General features: G+C 53.5%; 8 protein-coding genes across 8 annotated transcripts; 4 read left to right on the top strand and 4 right to left on the bottom strand.

Annotated features, from left to right (window-relative positions):
• Positions 1 to 272: 272 nt before the first annotated feature.
• Positions 273 to 1,452, top strand: G647_08075 (uncharacterized protein; the record flags this gene model as incomplete). Its single annotated transcript, XM_008732387.1, has 2 exons — positions 273 to 311; positions 364 to 1,452. 2 exons carry the CDS (start codon positions 273 to 275, stop codon positions 1,450 to 1,452), a joined length of 1,128 nt encoding a protein of 375 aa, XP_008730609.1.
• Positions 1,453 to 1,884: 432 nt separating this feature from the next.
• On the top strand, positions 1,885 to 2,526 carry G647_08074 (uncharacterized protein; the record flags this gene model as incomplete). Its single annotated transcript, XM_008732386.1, has 1 exon — positions 1,885 to 2,526. The coding sequence occupies one exon, from the start codon at positions 1,885 to 1,887 to the stop codon at positions 2,524 to 2,526; it is 642 nt and encodes a 213-aa protein (XP_008730608.1).
• An 89-nt stretch (positions 2,527 to 2,615) lies between these two features.
• On the bottom strand, positions 2,616 to 3,231 carry G647_08073 (glycine cleavage system H protein; the record flags this gene model as incomplete). Its single annotated transcript, XM_008732385.1, has 3 exons — positions 2,616 to 2,929; positions 2,979 to 3,041; positions 3,090 to 3,231. 3 exons carry the CDS (start codon positions 3,229 to 3,231, stop codon positions 2,616 to 2,618), a joined length of 519 nt encoding a protein of 172 aa, XP_008730607.1.
• Positions 3,232 to 3,465: 234 nt separating this feature from the next.
• G647_08072 (ribosomal protein S6) lies at positions 3,466 to 3,985 on the top strand (the record flags this gene model as incomplete). Its single annotated transcript, XM_008732384.1, has 3 exons — positions 3,466 to 3,489; positions 3,545 to 3,576; positions 3,631 to 3,985. 3 exons carry the CDS (start codon positions 3,466 to 3,468, stop codon positions 3,983 to 3,985), a joined length of 411 nt encoding a protein of 136 aa, XP_008730606.1.
• Positions 3,986 to 4,141: 156 nt separating this feature from the next.
• On the bottom strand, positions 4,142 to 6,932 carry G647_08071 (uncharacterized protein; the record flags this gene model as incomplete). The annotated part of the gene is made up of 2 exons (XM_008732383.1): positions 4,142 to 4,572; positions 4,622 to 6,932. 2 exons carry the CDS (start codon positions 6,930 to 6,932, stop codon positions 4,142 to 4,144), a joined length of 2,742 nt encoding a protein of 913 aa, XP_008730605.1.
• A 523-nt stretch (positions 6,933 to 7,455) lies between these two features.
• Positions 7,456 to 8,682, top strand: G647_08070 (uncharacterized protein; the record flags this gene model as incomplete). Its single annotated transcript, XM_008732382.1, has 2 exons — positions 7,456 to 7,470; positions 7,519 to 8,682. 2 exons carry the CDS (start codon positions 7,456 to 7,458, stop codon positions 8,680 to 8,682), a joined length of 1,179 nt encoding a protein of 392 aa, XP_008730604.1.
• A 461-nt stretch (positions 8,683 to 9,143) lies between these two features.
• G647_08069 (uncharacterized protein) lies at positions 9,144 to 10,238 on the bottom strand (the record flags this gene model as incomplete). Its single annotated transcript, XM_008732381.1, has 1 exon — positions 9,144 to 10,238. One exon carries the CDS (start codon positions 10,236 to 10,238, stop codon positions 9,144 to 9,146), a length of 1,095 nt encoding a protein of 364 aa, XP_008730603.1.
• A 618-nt stretch (positions 10,239 to 10,856) lies between these two features.
• On the bottom strand, positions 10,857 to 11,318 carry G647_08068 (uncharacterized protein; the record flags this gene model as incomplete). Its single annotated transcript, XM_008732380.1, has 1 exon — positions 10,857 to 11,318. One exon carries the CDS (start codon positions 11,316 to 11,318, stop codon positions 10,857 to 10,859), a length of 462 nt encoding a protein of 153 aa, XP_008730602.1.
• Positions 11,319 to 12,780: the final 1,462 nt, after the last annotated feature.

The raw sequence follows: 12,780 nt of genomic DNA, 5'->3' as shown, positions 1-12,780 counted from the left end.
TAAAATTAGATCTCGTATCAATGCGTGAGAGCCCCGCGCAGCCGACTCACCACCCTCCCACACCCCACACGCGAGCCTGGGGCGGCACGGGTAGAGGTCGAGATCGCCAACTGCCGGCTGAGGTATACTATCAAAACGGAAGAGCACAGCACGGGCCGAAAATATTTGATCCCTGGGATAAACCTTTCAAGACTACTACTTAACCGACCGCGTCAACCGAGTTTCTCGAGTTCAAAGAGTCGTCTGCCAGAGAAGCACGGCACAGCACAGAGATGACGATCCCATCAACGCATAAAGTAGCCATACTGGTGGTCAGTACAGAACCAAGCATTTTTGGAACGAGTCTTGCTCACACGCGGGTAGAGACATGAGGATGGAGCGTACCACTTCGAAGCCAAGACAGTCCCGATTCCCGAGATCGGCCCACGCGATTTACTAGTCCGGCTGTCAGTTACAGGAGTGTGTGGCTCAGATTTTCACCTTGCAGCAGGTCACCTAGGTCCGACATGCGACATTCTCGGTCACGAAGGTGTTGGACGAGTTGTGAAACTCGGCTCTGCCGTTGATCCGTCGTTCGTCAATGTCGGCACTCGGGTTGGTCTCGGCTGGGTACGCGATGTCTGCGAAGAATGCTACTGCTGCATGTCGCCCGGCGGAGAGGGACGCTGTATGGCGAAGCTGTGTTCGGGATTGAGGAGAGACGGCACTTTTGCAGAATACGCTGTAGTCCCTTCACGGTACATCATTCGAATCCCAGAAGACGTCCCCGATGACCTGGTTGCGCCAATTCTGTGCGGAGGGGTGACAGCTTACAAAGCGATCAAGGTCAGCGAAGCGGTTCCAGGACGGTGGATGTTGATCTCAGGTGCGGGCGGCGGCGTTGGAGCATTGGGCGTACAGTATGCAAAGTCGATGGGATACCGTGTCATCGCTATCGATCTGGGCGACGCCGATCGCAAACGGGAGTACTGTCTCAAGCTGGGCGCAGAAGCATATTTCGATGCAAGAGAAGTAGACGCCGCCAAGATCCAGTCGCTCACCGGAGATGGCGCTGCAGCAGTGTTGGTGATGGCCAATACGGGAAAAGCATACCAAGCAGCATTGGATTTCGTTGCGCCACTTGGGACTGTTGTATGTGTCGGGATTCCAGCATATGAAGACAAGGTGAGCTTCCATCCGACACTCGGCATCAACAAAGGCGTCCGTATCATCGGCTCCGCAGTTGGCACAAGAAAGGACATCTGGGAAGCTATCGAGTTCGTCCAGCGAGGCGCAGTCAAACCAGCAGTAGAGATGGCCAGCCTCGATGATCTATCTGAGATCGCTAAGAACTTTGGAAAGGTGAGCGAACTCGTAACTTCGGTGGCCATATCGCTAAGATCGACCCAGACTTCGGGCAAATATGTCATCAGACTAGGTGACGAGGCAACCGGACAACCTAATGGGGCTTGAAGAGCATAAGTTTCGTATGCGCTGCAAAGGGGCTGTCAACAGCGGGCTTACCAGAGAAGCACATGCCTACGACCAACAGGCGACCAACCATTTCGGTCCTAATTGTTCGTGTCTATTCGAAGGCCGGATATTTCGGAGACTTGCTGATTGGCCTTCCCTTGAACACCCGGGGGCTTGTAAAGTTTCCCCGCAAATATCCTGGCTGCTGAGATGCCACCAGATGCCGCTGCGCAAGTCTCGTTGGCCTCAGCCAGCAGCACGACACGAATTGACGGGCCAGGGTGCAGCTTTGAGTGTGTCTGATTAAGTAGGCGGGCTGAACCCCTCTTCTATCCTCCAAGGTCTCTTTGAAGTTCAGAAGCTCCCAACTTGTAAGTCGTAGGTCTGCTCCCTGTAAGCCATCTAACTCGGGTGTAAACGCCAATCTCAAGAATGGCAGCACGACCTCTCCTGCTTGGTGTAGCTTCAGCAGCTCGAGCTGGACTCCTGAGCCATTCGATTCGAACCGTACCCAGCCGCGCATTTCAAGTGTCTGCAAACACACTCAGACCTACCGTCGTGACGTCCACCCCTTCGCAATCGACCCCCTTTGCCAGTCAGGTACCACCCTCAGGCGCCGTGCTACCTCAAGCAGAGATCTTTGCGGATAGCCAGCACGCAGCCTTCCTCGGCGAAGCAGACAGTAATGACGGACACGATCTGAACCGAGAAATCCACGGGCCGCCGCTAGAAGCCCTGGACGCTGGGAATGCCGCATACTTGGGTGAGGCGGATTCAAACGATGGATTTGAAGCACGAAAGGCTGCCGAAGGCGACAACCACCCGTCAATGGACGCACAAAACGCTGCTTACCTCGGAGAAGCGGACAGTGACGACGGCTTTGAGGCAAGAAGAGCTGCGGAGGGAGACAAGCACGAAGCCATGGACGGCACGAATGCCGCCTTTCTTGGTGAAGCTGATAGCGACGATGCCCGTGAGGCGGACTTTGACATTAATCCTGAGAAGCACCGTCACCGAATCGAAGACACTACCTCCAGTGGATTGCATGGTCAGCAAGGAGAGCAAGATCAGTGAAAAGTGAAGCACAGAAGTTCCGCAGATTACCCCCTGTCCTTGATAGCAGTCCAATGGCACAGAGCCAGTATCCTTGTGCTGGTGAATCATCATTCTTTCTCAAAGTTATCGTAGTCCTCTTTTGACATCAGCGCATCCAGCTCGTTCAAATCGGTCACTTCGATCTTCGCCAGCCACCCTTCTGACTCAGGGCTCTTGTTTATTGTTCCTGGCTTTTCCTCCAATAGCTTGTTGTGATCTGAGATCTTGCCGGAGACTGGCGTCATGATATCTGAGGCGGACTTGACTGATTCAACTGCGCCGATAGTGTCGCCTTTCGCAACATCCATCCCAATCTCCGGAAGTTCGACGTAGACAACATCGCCGAGGGCTTTTGCCGCGTATGCCGTTATACCGATCGTACCTGGCCAACCATCAGTGAGGTGCCAGTGGTCGCAATCGAGATCACGTACCTGTCTTTCCATCGCTGTCAAGCTCGATCCATTCGTGATCTTCGGTATACTTCTTCACCAAGACTGCGACACTGGTAAGAGCCGGCACACAAACTGAGTTATTTCACACACGAGCTGATCTTGCGGAGAACGCTCTCCTAGGTTGCTGCCACTGGCAGGAATGTGGGTTGATCGATGACCGCAGACTGGCGACTTGCTTCACAGAATATCTGGAGAATGTCGGCACGAGCCGACCTAGAGCTGAGGAATTCATGACTGGCTCTGAGCAGTAGCAAACAGAGTGCCACTGTAGCTGGATTCAATGCCCATTTAAACCAACTCCGCAGCTCGAGGTCAAAGTGACGGAGACAAACCCGCATGCAAAGGGCGCCGACCCAAAGTGGAGCCCGACCACCCGCGTGCTGGGGGGAATTTCTGAATCGCATGCACCATCAGTTCGACATTCACTGTGTACACCATCGATTATGATCCCACGGATTCAATAAGAATGCTTTACGAGCTCATAGCGGTGGTAGGCAGCCCTTCAGCAGCAACTTCCCACACACTCGGTTCTAATTCGCGTATAGGTCCGACCGGGCAATCTCAACAATGTTAAAGAGTACTTCTCTCTGCTCCGTCTCCCCCAGAGTGCCAGCTAACCCCGTCTGTGCAGGATCGCGCGTGTCGCTGGCCAGCAAATCCTCGCCTCCAACGGCGTCATCCGTGGCATGAAGAATTGGGGACAGTTCGATCTCCCTCGCCCTACGACGAAACATCAGACCCAGCACCGCCAGGGACACTACTTCGTGATGCAATTCGACGCTTCTGTGAAGGCGCAGCAGGACGTTCGGCGCTTCCTGAGCCTCGATCCAAGAATGATACGATTCAGCATGGTCAAGATCGGCGACAAATTAGGCGGTGTGAACGGCGCGATTGAAGAGGTGGATGGCCAAATGCCATGGAATGAAGTGAAGAACGAATCTGTCTTTGCCAACCCAAGAGTAGGGGGCTTGCACGCTTTTCGATAGCGGGCCAGAATTCATGACGGCGCGTGGATACTACAGGTCGTCGTGAGTCTCGGCAAGGAGAGGCATGTCCATATATGATTCTAGTCAACCGGAGCGTGACCTGACTCCGCCCATGAACGCCCGCTGCAAATGGTGGTATCATTGTGTGTTGTATCATCAAAACAGACTCCATCGTCCCCTCTCCTTGGCCTGGACAGCTTTCGCCTGCTCCTTCTTCGCCCGGCCCTCCAATTGCCTCAGACTCTCGATCTTCTCCAAGACGAGCTCCAGCATCTCCTTGCGCTTGATCACATCCAGGTGTCTGCGGACCTTCGGATCTTCCCGAGCGAAGCGCTCTATCTCGCTCTGGTCCAGATGTCGACCGAGCCGCAAGTCCAGTTCGCGAGGGAAATTGTAATAGAACTCGGAGAGGAGTTCCACGTTGAGGAAGAGCACCGCCGTCGAAGTCAGCTTGTCCGCAACCACGTCGAGGAAGACTTCAGGGCAGTAATATTTGTTCTTCAAGTTGGCACACTGCTTGGACTTGACAGTCAGCAATCGCATCTTGATGATATCGGCTCTGTCGCGCAGGAAGACGGCTTCTCGGCCTTGTACAAGATTAGCATGAAATCAGACCATGGACAAGTTGGACCATACCTTTCTGTAGAAGAGCAGATGAGAAACCACCTGCGCCGCCTGTTCCGTCTCCCTCTAGAACAACGTCGCCTTTCCTGACACGGTCGATAAAGCCCATCACGTCTTTGAGCTTTCTTTTACCGATGCTGTCTTCAAGCTGTCTTTGAGCGGCCTCACAAGCCTTGAGCTCGTTCTTCAATACGCGGCCCACGTTCTCCCGTCCTTTGCTCCATTCGTTGGGTTCAACCTCAATCTCAAACTTGAACGGCTTGATGCAGTTCTCTACCTGATCACTTGTGCTGTAAAAGCGATCGTTCAAGATGCTCGATGAAGCATCCACGATCGAGCGCTGTGCGAAGGGATGTGAGGCGAAAGTCGAGGCCGCGATTAGCTTGTCAATATGGCTCTGAAGTTCTGCTGCCACCACAGTCGTCGCCAGTCTTCCGACTCCGAGCTTGGTCAACTCTGACGTGGAAGCATCCAATTTGCGTTGCCAGTACAGCGAGTTTGGGTCGGCCTTGGGGAGCTCAGATAAAGGGTCTGCTTCTGGCTGTATCGGTGACAGGTCTTCCACAGGCTTGTTCCAATACCGCTTCGCCAGCAGGTCCATCACTCTCTGGTCTAAGACCTCCTTTAGCAGAGCCCTCACCTGAGGTCTGCCAAACTGCTCGCTGAACTCTTTGAAGGAGTGCTTGAAGCTGTCCAAGCTCTCTGCCAAGTACGATTCGGCACTGAGTGGCCGATCATTATATTGTACTTTGAACTCGTACGTCGCTTCCTCAAGCTCCTGAACGATCGCGTCTCTAGTGCCCGCAAGACTTGCTGCCATAGTCTGTTCAAGGACATGCATCAGCTTGTGTCGTAGTGTCGTGGTCCCAACAGCAACCTCCGACTGAGGCCCGAACTGAAGGGGATGGGACGAGAAGTATGCATTTTCATTCTTGACGACGGCACTTGTAACGTTAGCGCCAGTCCGCCCAAACAGCCCTGACGTCTGGTGTGGAATTTTGCAGACCACGCCGACGTATCCCAGCCGTAAAGGGTATTTCCTATCTGAGAGTATCTCGACGCCTCGGATGGGGTCGACCAAGTCCATTTTTGTGATAACACCGATCGTCCTCTCGCCGCGAGGGTCAACTCTTCGACTAGCCCGCAGAGCAGTCGAGTTAGCCAAGTCTACATCGGCGGCAGAGATGGCAAGGATGACATTCGGGGGCTGGATGTACTTGTCGCACAGGTCGGCTATCTTCTGCTTTAATTCGACGGGTTGGTCTTTCCCAACTACTTGGATGTAGCCGGGCAAGTCAATCAGTGATAGATCTGGGATATTGGGAGAGTGGATGGTAAGCTGGATAGGATCGTCCGACACGCACTGCTCCGGTGGAACAGCGAGATTGAGGTCAGTCAAAGTCCTCTGCACTTGGGAGAAGTCCGTGATCTTTCCCAAGCCGAGCGCCGGAAATTCGCAGTATTCTGACTTTGCATCCGGCGTATTGACAAGCGTGAGTTCAATCGGGCGTCTGGTAACCATGTTTGAGCCTTTCGGGAGGAATTCGTGGCCGACTATGGCTTCGAGCACGGAACTCTTCCCTGATGACTGTGATCCGATGACGACGATCGATGGTAGAGTCAGCGCTCCTCCCTGTCCAATGGTATTCAAGATGCTTCGAATTTCAATCATCTTCCTCGTCAACAGCATCATCTGGTCATCTTTTGCAATGTGTGCCTCCGAACGGTCCTCGTCTTCGTCAGACTGCTCGACTCCGATCGCCAGGCCCGACGCAGCGGCAACTCCTGCAGCAGCATTCGTCGAGTTTGGCTGTTCCGGCCCAGAGCCTCCGTCTCCGGAGCCCTCACCATTCTCGAAGAACTGCTGCAGCCACGCTGGCAGATGCGCATCCTCTGTGGTCCGTTCCCAGCCCACGCCTATCTGGTTGGCGATGCCCTTCGCGCCTTCGAACATACTCGACGATGTTTCCGTCACAGCTTCTCCGGCCTTTCGTAGAATGTTCATGGTATAAGTGCCGGCTTGCTGCGCCTGATACTGGATGTACGCCAGTCCTGCAAGCACGCTGGCTCCAAACATCGCAGGAAGCCGAGCCATCCTGATCGCAAGCTTGGGAAGGATACGTGCAAAGGAAGCATGCCGAACAATTGGGACATTGTGTATAGAACTCGATCCAAGAGGCCATGTTCGAGGTGGGAGGCGTGCATTTGGCCTTAAAAGGCCGCCGGCTTTCGTCAGGACATGATGCTGCAGATTTCGTGCTGCAGCCGGAGTCCGCTGGCGCAGCAACGGCGCGACCCTCGCCGAGAGGAGTCTACCGCTCATCACAGGTCAAGTCCAGCATTGGGTAGATGAAGTGTGGTACGTGGAGGTGCTGTCGAGGATGGTACGACAACACGCTTTTTGGAGCGGGAGATGCGAGATGTGAGATGCGGAATGACGTCTGGTTGGCTCAGGCAGCCTCCCGCCACAAGTCGGCGCCACTGCACGCCACAGTCTTCGGGCCACTCACCCACTGCATCCTCCTGCAAGGCGGTGAAGTCGAGGCTGTTGTTTGCGTCAATTAGCACCCAACTTGCGTGTGTCACGATGGCCTCTTAGGCACCAATTTCAGTGTTTGATCTTCATCTCTTTCCTGTATTGAAGTTACCCAGGCGTTGACGGTGTTTGGGTCCTTCGATGCTTAGCTCTTGAACACATTGATCCCCCTTCATTTGTTGGCATCATTTCTCCGTTGTTGACCCAGAAACTGAGAGAATGCTCGTGGCCAGGTTTATGACTCAATCATACCAGACAAGCAACGGCCAGATAATTCTGTGGCATCACTGATTCATCTTCTAGCAAAAATATGTGCAGATTCATGGTATACTCGAACAACGGCTTCTTGGGGTTCGGGTGCTGACATTTAAAGGTCTACAAAGGCTCAAAGCCCATCATTCTCTCGAAACTCATCACTGAACCCTCTCATAGTATTCTCACTCAGTCTTACGACAGTCGTCTGCGTCTCGACAGCCGGCGCCCTGTCAATGGGGATGGTTTCGGTGTTGGCTGGTACACCGAGCCAGAGCTCGGCCCTGATCCGTGCATCTTTACTTCAACGCTGCCAGCATGGAACTGTATCAACCTCGAGAGGATCGCTCCAAAGACCGCGTCCAGGTTGGTCTTTGCCCATGTTCGTGCCACGACCGAGGGCTCACTGGCCGAAAATAATTGTCACCCGTTTCAGCATAATACTCTGATGTGGATGCACAACGGTAACATCGGGGCCTGGAAATATGTCAAGCGGCCGTTGGCCGACAGCCTCTCGGACAAATGGTTTCTTGGCGTGAAAGGCGGCACTGATTCCGAGTGGGCATTTGCTTTGTTCCTCGACACCTTGGAACGCGAAGGCGTAGATCCAAGTTCAGAGCCAGAGGAAGGTTTCGACACAAAGAGTCTTCGTCGCGCGATGAAGAAGACCATCGCCAAGATCAACGAATTCGTCAAGGCCGTCCCAGCTGAACACAAGCTGGCAGATGTAGAAATCAGAAGTCTCCTCAACTTCGCGGTCACGGATGGGCATTCTGTTATCGTGACTCGGTATGTCAGCAGCAAGACGGATGCCGCAGCAAGCTTGTACTACTCATCAGGCACAGCCTGGGTTGAAGGCAAGACGAAGGGCCAATTCAAGATGGAGCGGAGGGACAAAGCTTCCGACGTGGTTCTCGTGGCGAGTGAACCGTTGACTTTCGAGCGGCACAACTGGCTGTCGGTACCCACGAACACCATTGTAACCATTTGCAAACAGACGGTATACGTGCGGCCGATCAAAGATGAATATTACGACCCAGACCCGTCAACGGAACGCTCGACTGGCTTCGCTCGGTCGAAAGGTCTCGTGGCGAAGGCTCCAGGCGGTGGCACCCAGACACCAACACCTGCTGCTACTCCAGTGCCACGAAATGAGGTTGAGAAACCTAATGGAGAGTATGTGGTCAAGGAGGACCTGGAAAAACTCCACGAAGAAATGTCGAAGCTACAGGTGCACAGTGATCAAAGGATTAATGGCAGAGCAGGCGACCAGCTCGTGGTTTAGACCGTGGCATCAAATCTTCAACGTTTCTCGCACACCATGAGAAGTCTACGGGGAGGTTAACGACATTTTTTTTAGCAGGATTGGCCAAGCGCACAGAGCAACGGACAGCAAAGCCTCGGTGACTAGCTTTTAGTATGGGGGATAGCTGTTTGTCGCTGAACCATGGCACGCGACGGACAGAACGAAATCTGGGGGACACACGGAGTTTGTGGGATAGTTACTGCCGAGTCAGGGAGCGCTTTACTCTGTAATGTGTCCGGAGCATAAAATTGGATTTGGACGATGCGAGCGCATCACAAAGTCCTCATACTGGATTGGGGACAACGGCAACGGGAAAAACTGAATCGCGATGGAAATGGGAATAGAGCGAGGCGTTTCCTGTTGATATTCTCCATCGATACCCTTGTTCGGGACGTTGTTTTTGTCGACGCTAGACCCGTGCAACTCGAGATTTTGTCTCTTTAACCATCGTCTCCTCTGAAATCGGCGTGTCTGAAATACTTCATGCCCACCCACGCGACCACCACCCACACCCAGGCCATGATGCATGTCAAAACGAGTAGAGCTGGATAATACCCGACGATGGGCAATGTAGGATCATCTTCCAGCTCAGGCGGCGCATAGGGTGTTTCTCCCACATCCCAAGCCCATGACCACACACCGAAGCAAGAGCCCATACCCACCACAAACACTATCCACGTCACAATTAAGATCACGTAGCCCCAGAATGCGGTCTCGGAGTAATCCCATCCTTCCTCGTCTGATGGTGTACCTGCGGTCGACTGCGGCTGTGTGGCTAGAGGGGATCGTGTGCGAGAACCAAACATGCGCCGCACGGGATCTTGGATGGGGAAGTAAGAGTCGGTGCCGAAAGAGGAGGTGGAGACTGGCTTGCGCAAGCCTGGTATTCGCGGCAGGACTAAATCGTCGTCGTCTGTCTCCGCGTCTGTGGTGGGCAGAAGAGGACTTATGATCGAGGCAGCAGACGAAGCTGGATCTATTGAGGCAACGCTGCTGCGAATCGAGGGAATGGAGACCCGTGATAGTGTCCGAAACGGCCATGACGGAGGAGATTCAGGCGATACAGGGCTTGACAGATCTTGACTTGCTCGAGGTGTCGGTGGAGCTTCTTGTTCTTCATCCGTAGGCTGCACAAAAGGAGACTCTGCGCTCGAGAGAGGAGATTTCTTGACATCGCCTGTCTTCCTGTCTCGTCCTTTTCCCAGCACCGTTTTCCTCAGTGATCCTTTCCTCTTCCTCTTGCTCTGAGCCTGCGCTTCGGGCATGGCGGTTCGGCCAGGGGCTGAAATGTCTGAGCCATCTCGACTTGCGGCTTCTATCTTCTTCTCTTGGTCGCTGTTCGTTCGCAGGAATCGCGAGAGCAGATTGCCCGAGGCAGACCGCTTCTGACCAGCAGCACTGTCAGTGCGCTTTTTGAGCCTGTTAGTTTCCCGTAGCTCTCTTTCTTGCCCGCTGCCGCTCACTTCCTCGTCAATCTTAGGGAAGGGTGTGGTATTGTCGGTGGTCTCAGAGCGGCCATATGTTGACCCGTTCATGGCACGTTCGTGGCCGTGGGTTGCGCATGATTTGGCTTGGCTTTGAATCCCTCCAACAGGTCAAGTTTGGCTCAGCTGTACACGGTCAAGCTGTGCATGTAAATGTTGCGGGCGGGCGTCACTGGAGATCTGCTCCTAACGCCGAAGCGGTCGCAACGTGGTGGAAGTGGGCGGGTCCTCTTCATCAATATGGCAGCAAAAGCTTAGTCAATATTGGGTAGGTATGCCGAGCTAACGACCAGTCTCGCTCCCGCCCTTCGTGAACTTACTTTCTGCGAGACGCGCAGCCCCAACCAAGCACCAGGATGGAAGCTGAGCATCACGCCAACTGTTCCCTTTTCGACACCTGTTCGTCGTTTCGCTACTTGGTAACCTTTAGCGCCGCTCCCTCTATTGACGTGGAGCATATTCAGGCGTCTTTCTCACCAACATGGAGATCGCGGAGAAACCCTTGTTAGGGCACTGATGTCTCATACACTCTTTCTTACCAGTGACACGCCCGATCGTCATTTAAAACCATGGTAGTACCTCTCAACGAATTGGATATCCTGGGCGTTGTCGCTGTTACTATCGCCTGGTCTCACATACCCGTCGATACGAGGTAGATGTCGAGAAAACTCAGTGAAGCACAACAGCTTGTTGGATTTCCTGCACTCCTGACATTGAAATCCGATAGCTCTTCCTCACGGTTCTCCCCCACCGCATGACCACGACTAGCTCATTCCGTTCCAGAACGATGTGCACGGCCAGTCCGTCTCTGGTGTCAAGCAGTTCAGGATTCAAGGGGAACCATATCCTCGACCGGTCAAACTCGGTCAGGATCTCCAGCTCTGGAAGGAGGAAGCAAGCGAGATGTGCCTCAGGATGGGTGCCGAAGGTATCTCTGATCAAGTTGTGGAGGTGGAGCTGGAGAGCCTGTAATGCCTTGTGGTTAACTGGCCTCCTGATAACGGGACTAAGCTTGCCGTAGAGGTCCTTCCATCCATGTTCCCGGGCAATATCCAGCGGAGTGCTGTATTCACTGGAATCTTTTGTGTCACGCACAGTCCTGACGAGACCTAGTATATAGTCAACACTCATATCCGACTCACCCGTGTGTCACTCACGCCAAGCCCCTTCCTTTAAAAGATCCTCCACAGCCGATTGTCACCGTGCCACGCCGCTTGGTGTAAAGGCCTGAACCCACTGGTGACGCGGTCCGCCTCAGTAGCGTGATCTGGACAGACAGTCAACATGACGCCCGACCATACTGTGTGGGCTGACAGTACACAATGGAGTGCAGTTGGTCCAGTTCTGCTCGTAATCCTCGCGAGCGTGCTTGAGCAGCTTCATCACCTTGTTCCAGTTGCCAGCCCAAGCCAGATCAGCTAGCAGCCGTCGGTCCCGAAATTAGGGCATTGTGCAATCTTGACCCGGCTTGCAACGAGACTGCCCATACCAGGCAATCCCCTCGGCTTTGTAGGGCGAGTATATGCCGTTGTCATCAAACCGAGCCGTTTTAGGATCGTCTGAGTTCAGTTTCAATGCCATGGACATGACCAGTTCCAATATCTTCGAGACTTGCTCGGAACTTTGTGAGAGTTGTTGATGGTTTTGAAATAGGTACTCACTGTAAAACCATTAATTAGTAAGGCTCGCGCAATCCGGACTGAAGAGACCCTGTACTTTACTAGTCGTTTCGACACATTCTCTATCTCGTTCTCCAGTTTTCTCACCAGGTCTTCCACAACATCTTTCTTCCGGAGCCACCACCATCTATGAGCGAACTTCATCTTCTCTTCTCTTGCATCTCCATCCTTGGTGTCCGATCTCTCGCCAGACGTGAGGTCGTCTAGCTTTCTCAGAAGGTCAATACAATCCGCCGAACTCACTTGCCTGTCCAGGATCTCTTGCTGTTCCGGAGGGAGTGCCCTTTGGAAAATCAGCAGCCGGTCCAACAGCGCCCGAAGCCTCTCAGCCTCCTTGATGACCTGAGCCAGACTTTCTGGAGCATCGTGAATGGTCTGGCCAGCTTCGACTAGCCGTTTCACGACAACCCCCACGAGCTCGAGCACAGATAGAACAGTCCCGGGGTCAATCATTATGTCTGCAAGATTGGGAGCGCTCGAAAACGAAGGTAAGGTGCTATGCACCTTCAGCAAGGGTGTTTCAAACAGCTGAAAGGGTCCTGGTTCTCGATGTAGTGTCATTTGCGAGATAATATCGCTCTGACTGCGCCACGAGTTTCTTACTTAATACCATGCAAGCAATAACCTCATGGAGACGCGCACGGAGATTTGACTGGGCGACCAAGGTTTCTTCTGGGGCGCGGGGCGATTGCCCATTCACCCCGTAAGATATCGATTACACCGTTCGAACCGTCACGAAAACGTGGGCGAATCATCTGTTCAGACGTGGACGCGACGCGATGAAAGATGAAACCACTGTGGGAGCCTCAACGATCAGTCAACTGCTCGCCTAACGGAGCAACAAGGAAAGATCGACTGCACATGGAAGTCCCAGAGGCCAGATAAAACGTATTTGCCCCCAAGATCGATGAAAA

The sequence above is a fragment of the Cladophialophora carrionii genome (genome assembly GCF_000365165.1).
Source record: "Cladophialophora carrionii CBS 160.54 unplaced genomic scaffold supercont1.6, whole genome shotgun sequence".
Lineage (NCBI taxonomy): Eukaryota > Fungi > Ascomycota > Eurotiomycetes > Chaetothyriales > Herpotrichiellaceae > Cladophialophora > Cladophialophora carrionii.
The sequence above is the reverse complement of the archived record's forward strand: the minus strand, read 5'-3'. Positions and strand labels throughout refer to the sequence as shown.